This window comes from Taeniopygia guttata, chromosome 24, assembly GCF_048771995.1.
Source record: "Taeniopygia guttata chromosome 24, bTaeGut7.mat, whole genome shotgun sequence".
In the NCBI taxonomy this organism is placed as follows: domain Eukaryota; kingdom Metazoa; phylum Chordata; class Aves; order Passeriformes; family Estrildidae; genus Taeniopygia; species Taeniopygia guttata.
Genome location: NC_133049.1, coordinates 7618783 through 7630113, shown reverse-complemented (window position 1 = coordinate 7630113; position 11331 = coordinate 7618783). Strand labels below are relative to the sequence as shown.

At 44.3% G+C, this 11331-nt stretch overlaps 1 protein-coding gene across 2 annotated transcripts; it reads right to left on the bottom strand.

Annotated features, from left to right (window-relative positions):
- Positions 1 to 68: 68 nt before the first annotated feature.
- Positions 69 to 10282, bottom strand: VPS11 (VPS11 core subunit of CORVET and HOPS complexes). Of its 2 annotated transcripts, XM_012570751.5 has the most exons (16): positions 10089 to 10282; positions 9613 to 9761; positions 9286 to 9421; positions 8068 to 8231; positions 7719 to 7966; positions 7116 to 7317; positions 6690 to 6841; positions 5498 to 5684; positions 4949 to 5092; positions 4289 to 4477; positions 3275 to 3436; positions 2659 to 2798; positions 2145 to 2347; positions 1404 to 1575; positions 1072 to 1294; positions 69 to 343 (listed from the first exon to the last, which is right to left on the bottom strand). In XM_012570751.5, the coding sequence occupies exons 1-16, from the start codon at positions 10240 to 10242 to the stop codon at positions 179 to 181; spliced, it is 2790 nt and encodes a 929-aa protein (XP_012426205.4). In that variant the 5' UTR covers positions 10243 to 10282; the 3' UTR covers positions 69 to 178. The 2 variants fall into 2 exon arrangements, with proteins under 2 accessions (XP_012426205.4, XP_012426206.4); XM_012570752.5 differs by lacking the exon at positions 10089 to 10282 and having other exon boundaries at positions 9627 to 9761.
- Between the last annotated feature and the right edge of the window lie 1049 nt (positions 10283 to 11331).

Below are 11331 nucleotides of genomic sequence, written 5' to 3'. Positions count from 1 at the left end.
CCCCGCCCCAGGCCCCGGCCCCGCCCCCGGCCCCGCCCCCCGCCGGCCGGTCAGTGAGGCCGCGACGCTCCGGCCACTCGCGTTTATTGAGGGCCAAGGGATGAAGCCGAACACAGGGGCCGAGGACACGGCGGGGATCCCCGTACAACACGAGAAGGCGTCTGGACACGGCCTGCAATCAGGTACTGCGCTTGCTGTGGATGAGCAGCTCCCGCTGCAGACCAGCCTCGATGGTTGTAGCGGTCTTTCCCGAGGGCAAGTCCGTGATCAGAGTGAGTTTATTGAAGACACCGCGACCAAAGTAGTCAGCAACGACTGAGAAGCCATCATTTGAACACTTGAGCTGCCAGACACAAAGCAGCATCATCAGCAAAAGCCTCCAGAGCCTCTTTCTTCTAAGCCCCCTTCCCTTCTCCTCCTGCACTTAAACCCTCTGGTTTAGTGGACAGGGCAGCTCATGTCAGTCCCTGACCCTTGGCTCAGTCCATGCAGGGGCTAGGTGTAGCAGAAGAACCTGCTAGATTTTCTGACACTGGCCGTTCCAGGTCCTCTTTCAATGCCACTTCTGAGCCATGCACCGAGGAGGTAATGAGCAACAGAATTAAGCAGGAAGGTGAGTGCCTCAACTGCTCTAGTTTCCACATGTGTTAACATTTTCCAGCTAATGTCCCCTTCTCACACTCGCCACTTAATTAATCATTGGGGAACACAAGGTAGATGCCACATTTTGGTGCTGTCCCCATTCCAATTCACACTATTCTTCTCCCTTTCTCCCTAATTAGTACTATACAACCTGTTGACTAGCTGTCACACTGACCAATAGGTCTTGAGGCCCACGTGAGGGTCAGGTGAGGATAGTCTCTCTTTCACCTTCACAGAGCCAACAATGACTCTTCATGCTCTTTACACCATGCACTCATCCTAGGGTCTGCCTCATTATCCAGTTAACATAACCTTCTTTACAAAATACTTTCAAGCCTTACCTGTCTCTACCAGCCTCCATTTACAGGTCTGTAAACAAATCTAAACTCTATTTATTTCAACTTGGTAAGACAGGCAATGTTACCTTACCTGATGCTGAAACTGGTCATGCAGATCTCTCTTCTGCTCCTGGGCTCGGATCATGTCCATCACTTTGCGATTTTCTGGCATGCAAGTAGGACATTCTGAATCACTCTCAGAGTAGCTTTCAAAGCAGTGCTGGTGAAAGGAATGACCGCAGAGGAAGTGGACTGAAGGGAGCTCCAATGCACTGGTGCAAATGCTACACTTGGTCTTCTGAAAAATCTTGGGACTGAGTGAAAGGATGGAGAAGCATGAGAAAGACAAACTACACCTTACTAAAAGAAAATAGCAGTTCTGTCCTTAAATAGCACTAGACAAGACAGCACACAGTCCTGCACCTTGCTTTTAACTCTTCAATTTCCAGGCGGATCCTCGTAGTTTCTTCTCGGTATTTCTGAATTCTCTGCTCATCCTGCTCTATCTGGTGGCTTTGCTTCTGCAGCTTGTTGACAAGATAATCCTTAATCACAGACAGGGTGGCTGTGGAGTTATGAGCCAGAGTCTGCACAACTGAGAGGAACTGAGATGTTAGTTTAAACACAAGCACAAAACCTACAGCTATACTTGTACTGCCAGGGCAGACTGCTTTCCTGGGACAGGCCACTTACAGGCAAAAGCAGCTGGCTTTCTCATGGAATCGGAAGAGCTCACTTAAAGATTCTCTTTCAGTTTGATCATTTCCCTAAATGGGCGACTAGGAGCATGTCTGGATAACTCAGACCAAAAGGGACAAAGGAAGGATCTAGTAGTGGATTGGATTTTAGTTCTTCACCAAGGCTCAACAGAAGTTTCAGCACACCCTGCACTGCCCCACAGAAATCATGTATGAGACATTTCACTGATACTGCAGATCTTTCTCCCTAACTAGGGAGCTGTGACTGACATAGTTTTTCCCTATGGAGCAGGTTATTACTTCAAATGGTAGGCTCTAATTTAATTTATTCTTGTAATGTCTGATCTACAGAAAACACTACAAACTAGTCTGGGTTGGAGTCTTTTGTGGTTTGTTTTTCTGGTTTTTGCTTGGGTTGTGGTTTTATGGCAGGGGAGGCTGAGGGTTTAATGTCACATATCATTACCAAGCAGTGGAGGCATAAGATTCTTGTTCTCAATGTGTTTCAGCACCGCAGCAATATACTCCTTGCAGTTCTCCTCCTTCCGTGCAAAGTAGCTAAGAGCCTGTTCCCAGAGACAAGCCTCTTGGTCGCCATACAACTCGCACACCTCAATCACCTTTTTGTACTGCTCATTCTGCATGTGGTAATGCATGATCTGTTGGAAACTATGGGAGAAAGACTCATCAGCTGCAACAATCCACCTCGCCCCTTGAGATTTTGCAGGGACCTCAGGTTTTCACCCAGCCATGTAATCCCCAGACTCACACAGAAGCCAAACACAAGTCTTTTTTTCACTCTATATAACTGCCTTGCTTCAACAGTGAGGTATTTCTGCAGAGCAATCATCTACCATGCCCATCTTGAGGTCACTACCATTAATGGTACAGACGTTTATGGCTCAGAAATTGGTGTAGTGGGGGCAGGAGGGGAAGCACAGGACTCTAGAGTAACAAGTAAAGACAAGAGTAATACTCACAGTTTGCCCTGCTCATAGAGGTAGAGAACACCATCCTTGAAATTGTGCATCTGACATAAGACCAAGGCCTTATCAAAGACTGTCTTGAACCTTCCGCTCTTCAGGAGCGTGAGGGCTTCATTGTGCAACTTCTCCTTGGTCTACAAAGAAGGGGGGGAGGTCAAGAAGAGGAACCCAGGCACACCCACCTACACACTATTTTGCACACTAAGACTCAACAATTTGGAGCTCTTTTGTGGCAAGTCAGTTTTGGTACTTGCTCTTTAACCCTTTTAAGCAAACAGGACACTATTTTCTTTGCCCAAACAGCCAACACCCTCACAGATCCAAGCAAGCAAGTAAAGATACTTTTGTGGGCAAGCCATCTGCTCACAGAGACTGTATTGTCTGGAATCTGTCCTTAAAAGACATACAAACAAAACAAGCTCAGCCATCCTGTAGGGAATATTCTCCCAGATACTAGGCTGCTTTCCCATTTCTGTGCTATTTGTCCAGCACAGCATATGTACTGCCTCATGTTGTCAATGCCCAGCTGGAAAGGGCATTGCAGGAATGCAAATATGACTCACAGACACCAAACCTTTCCCTCAAAACACAATGCTGCAGGAGCTCAAACCTGCTCATCTTGTTCATGTGCCCAGTTCTGCAATCGAAGTTCCAGTAAAGTGTCATAGACACCCTGTGGAGAGTCAGCTTGCACCTCAGTCATGTGCTCCAGAAAAGCTTTCAGTTCTCGGGAATTGTTTGCAAAGATGGGTATGAACTCCTCTGAATTAGCCTGTAAAACAGACACAAAAAGACAAGCACCTGCATCAGCCTTAAGCCACACTAGTGCTTCCTTCCTGCCATGAGGAATGTTCATTTCCAAAGTCTCAGACAGGACGGATAGAGCACAATACAGGATACCGACAACATCAAGGATCAATCCTGAGCAATAACTTTAAGAGGTCCCCTGCCTCTAGGATGGGGCTTCTCATAGAATCATTGGATAGTTTGAGTGGGTAGGGATCTTTAAAAGCCATCTAGTTCAATACCTCTGCAAAGAGCTGAGACATCTTCCATTTCATCAGGTTGCTCAGGTCCTCATCCAACCTGACTTGAGTGTTTTCAGGGATGGGGCCATCTGCCAACTCTCTGGGATACCTGGTTCAGTGTTTCACCAGCCTCATTATAAAAAGTTTCTTACTTCTATCTAGTCTAAATCTGACCTCTTTTACTTTAAAATTATTACCTCTTGTAGCATCAAAACAGGCCTTGTAAAAAAGTTTGTCCTCATCTTTCCTATAAAACTCTTTTGAGTACTGAAAAGCTGCAATGAGGTCTCCCTGAAGCCTTCCTTTATCCAGACTGGGCAAGCCCAGCTCACTCAGCCTTTCTTCAGAGCAGCTGTGTTCCATCCCTCTGATCATTTTTATAGCCTCCTCTGGACCCACTCCAAAACATCCATGTGCTAAGGGTTCCAGAGCCAGACACAGTATTCCAGATGGGGTCTCACCTGAGCAAAGTTTATTAAGTTATAATTCTCATTATACCTAAAACATCAGGATGACAACACAAGGCATGCAGAAGCACTCTGCAGTAGCAAAGTTACTACTGGAGAGCAACAGCTCTCAGTCAGCACATACCATACCTTTTTTCCTTCTAGCATCCCAGGGCACTCATTACCTCCCGAGGGATGGTAATCAGTGCAAAGGATCTTCAGCAATTCAGTGGTCTCATTAGGGACATGGTGCATCAGGATTTTACCATATCGCTTCATGTTACCCTCTGCCTGTTCAAATGGCAGTTTTCCAATGTAGTGCAAAGCCTCTTGGTAGTTCTGTGAAGACAGACAACAAAACAATCACAGGACACTGGCCTCTGCTCTCTACCTTGAGCTTAGGGCAGAAAGCATTGAAGACATGCTGTATGCCACAAATACCATTTACCCTGAATTATCACCTAGTTCACTATTCCAGCTCATCTTCCTCCTCAGGGACAAAGACTGGATACAGCCTGGGGGAAACATTTAGATGAATCCCCCCAACTAAGCACTCTCGCTCCTCTTAAAGAGCACTGTAAAAAGTGGCATCAGGAAGAAAACAAGATCTTCTGATTTCCCCATCTAGTCTAACACACAAACCAAAAGCAGAAAGGCAGCACACCAACAGCAACGAGTATTGTTGCTGCTGCTCTCATCAGCATGCTATCCTCAGCAAAGAGGTCAGTGAAATTATATTCTCACTAAAGAGGAGGCTAGAGAATTGGTATTCTCCCCAGTAAGAACACATGTGCAGGTATGTCTCCTCACCTTGATGTCCTCTAACTGGATTTTGAGGTACCATTCATGATGCTCATGCTTCTCTGCCAGGTACACGGCATGGGAGTAGTAACCAGCTTGGCGAAGCACCTTGATAGCCGTTTCCACGTCAAAGTGGACCTCACTCTCACTTGTCTCCAAGAACAAAAGCAGAGAGATGGTCCCTCAAAAAAATTCTAACAGTCCAGAAGCAATAATCATTCAAGTCAGAGGAGGAAAACATGAGCAGGGACAATCATGGTACCTCTCATGCAAGGGGAAATCACCTATGCATAAAGGAAGGAGTCTAACCACTTCTCATTTGCTTGCCAGTTGCACTGGCAGAAGCAAGCACACTCCAGACCCAGATGGCAAACCAACCAAACTGAGAAAGTAAGCAAGAGCTTGGAAATAAAGAAACAAAAACCAGGGTACTGAGTGGTAAATTCATTATTCTCTCTCTTAACAGTCATAGAGGAGGGAATTTACAATGTCGCCACAGCCCCTTTTTAATTATTATGATGACACAAAAATGTAGCATGATTCCACGTCTCCTAATACCTTAATGAACTCTTCCAATTTGGAGCTGTCTTTGAGCTTGGTATAGCAATTCAGCAGAAGTGTAGTGTGGTCTGCATTGGCCAGGGACTGCAGATGGAGCATCTGTAGATAAGCAGTAAGGTTGTGGATACGCTGAGCATCCAGGAATTTCCGAATAACATACGATGGTTCTAGCTTCCCTATAGTTCTGTGAGGGGAAGAGCCAGGTTACAAGATATTGTATACTCATGAAATCAAAATAAATGGAGAAATTAACAACAGAACACAGAGAAGCTTTAACTTCAGCAGGTACTAACCCTCTTGGGACTTCTCAGCTATGCATCAGAAGCAACACCTAATTATGGTGTAAGACCACCCATCTGCACACACACCGATACAAAGGCCTTGATCAGGACAACCATGACACCATACAAAGAGTTAATCTTCCCTTAAAGATGGCAGTGAGAAGACAGATTAGGCTCTGAGCACAACAAACTGGGAAGCCAAAAAAAGAGAGGAACAAAAGCTACATTTTCCTTCATTTCAGTCACATAACTCAAAGTCAGCTTTAAATGCTTATGCTCTAAACATGGAGCAGTTTAGCCACAGTTACTTTGAGAGTTAAAGCAAGTCAAGGTAAAAAGACATGCTGACTCTCACTAGATGTCAGGGACTCTGGAGCATCAGCTCCAAAATAATGTAACATTTTGTGGCATTTTAAAAATTGAACATGAAGTTTCAGTAAGCCCAAAACAAGGCTGCTCTAAGTTCTAGTTTTAAAAAACCCAAGATGTTTTAAAACTGACATTGAACTGTTTGAGTACTTTCCAAGACGACTGCCATACATGGTCGAATTCCATCATCTATCTTGCACAGTGATCCCTTCTTTCTAATGATGTCACCAGTCCCCAGTCCATCCCAATGGGCGTACATTATTCATGTGAAAATATGATCAAAGGGAAGAACTTTATCATAAGGTATACAAAGTGATTTTCAAGGACCTTGTTCAAAGACTTTTAGTCTCACTGACTCTATACAGGTAGAATTTTCACCTCAGGTACAGAATCTTTCTCTGTACAGGTAAAATTTTCACCTCAAGTCATACATTTTTTTTGTTTTGGACTCTTTTTATTCCTGGGCTGAAACAGAAATCAAGGCCTATGTTGCTCCTACCTGTACTACAACATCACAGCTCCACAGAACTCCCACCTACCGGATATATTGCTGGATGGCTCCATCATGGTTTCCCTTGTTATAGAGATGATCACCATACTGCCGGAAAATCTCTGACAAACCATCACTGTCCAAGTGGTGGCTCTTGGCCAGGTTAATGGCCATTTCAAATAAGTTCTTTCTGAACAGCATCTGTTAAATACATGGAAAGAACGGTGTAAGAGAAATACCACACCACAAAACGAGTTCAAACACACCTGGAAAACAAGTTGTTTCTTCATCTTAGTGCATACACATGCTTAGGCCTTTAGATACCAATTGTCTTACAACACTGGCTATACCAAAAAGCTATTCGATTACTTGTTATGTAATTCACTTACCTGAATGGTTCATTTTTTCAGTCTGCAGAGCCAGTACAATCTTACAGACATAAGGCAGAGACTAATAAGAAAACAAATTTACGTGCCTCGAGTTTGGTTTGTGTATCCTTCTCCTGCAGTACATGGATCTTCCCATCTCTGGTCAGTACATAAAGAGATCCCCACTCTGCCAAGACATCCACTATATCATCAAAGATTGAGCTGTATGCAATGAATTTGTTGCACAAGTCATAGATATTCAGGACTTGTTTGTCTGAATTCTGTGCCTCATTCCCAGCAAATTCTGATCTGGAGAGCAGAAGAAAGTTTTAGAAAACAAGAAGAACATAACTTGAAATCTTGATACCTGTTCAAACTAGGGATGTATAGCAAGCAAGACAGAGTTTATTTAGGCAATTAAACTAAGTGGATCCTGAGGGAAACCACCAAGTATTTATACTCAAATTTCATCATCCTGTTACACTGAGAAAGTCATAGGACTAGAAAAAAATTCCCCCTTAATCAGCACATTTAATTGTGCTACTCTCGCAATGGAAGTTAATCAAGATACGGGTCGGGATGAACCTCAACAATATCTGACAGAGTTGCAATCTGCCCCCAAGAGCAAAGCTTCAGAGGGGAGAAGGAGAAAGAGAAAAAGCATGAAGCTGCATGAGCAAAAAGAATTCATCTGTTTCAAGGAGCCCTACTTTGGGGAAGTCTTTCGGTCCTTGGAGACAATGATGAGGTACCCCCGATACCAGTGAACAATCAGCTTTTGTCCCTCGAAGGCAAAGCAGGGGCCACGTTCATCTGGTTGGTAAAGGTACACACATTCATTCCCTGCCACAATGAACTGGAGATCCTGGGAGGGGTCACTGAGAGACGAACAGCGCAATCCACAACCGTGAGTGTCCAGCTCCAGGTGAGGATAGTCTTTCACTGAAAGCATATAAGACTACAGAGGAAACTCCAGAGTTTGGGGATCACTCTGAACTAGACTCTGAAACCAACAGAATTTGCAAATCAGAGTTACATTTTCTTCAGCTAGCTTCTCACCTGGATGTTCTCTGTGGTCACCACAAATAGATGTGTTGTTTTGCCAGACTGTCGAAAAGCAAGGCCAGTAACGGGGTAACTACCTTCATGTAGGATCTGGGTCTTACTATGCCGATCTCGAGTGATGTCTCCTTTAGTAAGTACAACGCTCCCATCTGCAAAACCTGGTGAAGCGGACAGACTAAATTATTACTTATACAACACACCTGAAATTTTATCCAGCCTCAGTTAGGGAAGCTCCAGTCAGCAACCACAGCACGCTCACTAGCATGGTATAAAGCAATGGCTTGCCACAGGTTCTCACATCAAGTCAATCTTTGCCAAATCACTCCCCACTGCTCCAGTTACAGTTCAGAGCTGTCACACAACTGCACACAGGATAGCACTGTTCAGCAAGGGTTAACTTGCTTTCCACATACAAACTTCACGTGCACATTAATTTTATTTGACTCGGTCCTATTTTGTTTCATAAATGGCCTTCCCATACTGCAACTGTAACAATAATTTCAAGTCCCTTGCTTATTCAAAATATACTACACACTGTAAAAAAGACCAGAGGGAGATTTTGTAAGAGGGAGTAAAACACACAGTTTTCATAACTTGCCAATAGCCCCAGTCTTGTAAGCTGTTCCAGGGTTGAAGGCCACCATACACACAGGGAAAGCTTTTTTGATTTCAGTGTAGGGACCAAGTCAGCTGAAACCACTTGTAATCTCACAACATTACTGCTCTTATTCTGTCAGAAGAGTTAAGCAAGAAACATTACCAAGGAACGGTCAAATCCAGAAAGGGAAATTTGCTTTTTTCTTTGAAAAAAGGTTTGCATAACAAGCTTGAAAAAGTATCTCTGTAACATTAAGTATCCCAAAACTCATGTTTTTTCCTGTACCAAGAGAACCTAAGTTTAGTACCAAGTTCAATAAATATGTAGCCTTACCAACTGTCAGGGAAAAGAGAACATCAACTAAAAATATGTGCTTCCAAGTATCAAAGTTATTGGTGTAAATTATACACTCAGGTTAAAGTTATGCATTTATCTCTTGAGCTCTAGGATAGCACAAGACACACAATATCTTTATGAGGATAATGTAACAACTGAGTGAGAAGAAAGATCATCAGGACCTTCTATACTGGTTTTTGTATTATCTATTCATGTCCTCACCCATTGGTAAGGTCTGTAATATTTTTCTTAAGCTGTTATAGTTCAGCTTTACTTACCGATAGCCATGAAATTAAGATTCTCGTGGACAGTTAGGCAGGACACAACCGTGGGCTTGTTACCTGGTATTGCTGGAAAAATTCTTGTGCAAAGAGGATTACCACCATCTCGTTTCTCCAGGTTCCAGACTTTCACCTACAAACAACGATGATCTGGCATAAGCAAAACATGGGGCATTAGTGGGCAATGACCTGGCATCAAAATGTTACAGGACCCAGAAGGAAGAACCTACTTAAGGTAAGAAACAGCAACTGAGATCATCACAATAATCTTTAAGAAAGAACCATATTACAAATGCATTTTCCTCTTTTCATCATTTAACTCACCAAAGGATTTATACCTTCTTCATCCTCACCAATAGAAACCAGGATACTGTGCTGCTTCAGCTGGTACAGATGCGTCACCCTTAGCTTGTAAGCTTGGAAACTGCTGAGTTGAAGGGAGCGAGGCAAAAACCAAATCTGACCTTCCATATTTAGATCACAGTTAAGGCTCATAAGGGACCAAAAAAAAAGCCCCACACCTCCAACCATACAAGAATCTGCACGCCTTTTGCTGACTCCTGGTAGAGTTACAGCAAATACTTCTCCAGAGCAACCCCAGAGCCCGGAGCACCAACACATCCAGCGGCGCTTTGGGTTTTTTTTTTAAAGCAAGCACAGCCGACAGCGGAAAGCTGCCGCATTCCCAAGGCCGGAGGAGCCTCCGGCTCGCGCTAGAAGCGCCCAGAACTCGCCTGCCGAGCAGCCTCGGCTCCACCGAAACCCTGGCAGGCCACAGCGCCCGGCCCCGCACAGGATATCTCCGAACACGAGGTTTCCCCGGCCCGAGTCGCAGACCGCAATGCTCGGGGGCAGCGCGAAAGGCTTCGGAGCGGCTCCATCGGGCCCCGACGGCTCCCTCACCGTCTCCCTGTCAAAGAAGACGAAGCGGCGCCACTGCAGGTACGCAGCCATGTTGAGAACGGCCCCGCGCGCCCGCCCCTCACGTGACCTGAACCTCCGCCCCCTCGGGCCGCGCATGCGCGAGTGGGGCCGTTCCAGTGCCGCGCCATTGAGTTTTTGAACATACATATTGGAAAAAATCCCAAAGCCTGCTAGGAATTTAAAACTCAGAACGCTGTCTGCACCCTTCAATGAGTCACTTTACAGTAATCTTTTTGCATTACAGTGTAGAATATATAATCTTTTTAATTTGCCTCTCTCCAACGGGGCCTTAACAGTATATACAAAAAGGCTTGGCATTTAAATGTGGATAAGAACTCATTAAATCTGGATATTTGCTGTGAGCTCAGCAATATGATTAATGATTTGTGTTATCTGTCACAGACTGAGCTTCTTAGCTTAACAAAAGCAATACAGTACATATATTCAAGCTATACCTTTGAATACACGTGTAAATTAGTTTCAATGTAACCCCAGCAAACCAGAATGCATTCAACACTTATGTACTTATGCAGTACTTAATTTCATTGGGAACTGTATACACTTTTACTGCTCGAGTGGCCCAGGCACTGCGCAAAGTGGGACCTTGTTTACTACCTGAAGTACTTAGTTACCATTATGGTAAATTCTGAAAAAATCTTTTGTTAAATTGTTTAACTTAAGCTATCAATGAAGTGCTGTTAGGTTTGCTGTTAAACCTTTATGCATAAACCACTGGTCAAGTCCAGGGCCTGGCTGAGCAGAGGGGTTGACTCTGAACCCTGTGACTCCACTTACCCATTGCTATCCTTACTCTTTTTGCCTTTCTCTCCCAGCCTCCATGTCGATAATTTTTGTTGATTTTGGGTTTAGATTGGGTGTAGTCTTCTTTTATGCTGTGTGCTTTAACCATCTATGCCACAGCAGAGTGCACCTTGCCACTGAACTTCACCCTGGTTTGACTTCTGCATTAAACCTGCTTTTGCCCACTCCTTTGCTTATGATTTTTAAAGCATCTTTAAAAGACTCTTTCTAACCATCAGAACCACAGCACACACAACGTCTTCTGCAGCACAAACTGCCAGCAAGGCAGAACTCAGGATGACTCTTGATGAAAGACAG

What these genes read in the sequence shown, in the direction of transcription:
- VPS11 (XM_012570751.5), bottom strand. Translation starts at nt 10,242, where the DNA reads ATGGCTGCGTACCTGCAGTGGCGCCGCTTCGTCTTCTTTGACAGGGAG. An exon ending in GGGAAACCTCGTGTTCGGAG is followed by an intron (nt 9,762 to 10,088) that starts ATATCCTGTGCG and finishes ACTGTGATCTAA; the next exon opens with ATATGGAAGGTCAGATTTGG. An exon ending in CACATGAACAAGATGAGCAG is followed by an intron (nt 2,799 to 3,274) that starts GTTTGAGCTCCT and finishes CCTTCTTTGTAG; the next exon opens with ACCAAGGAGAAGTTGCACAA.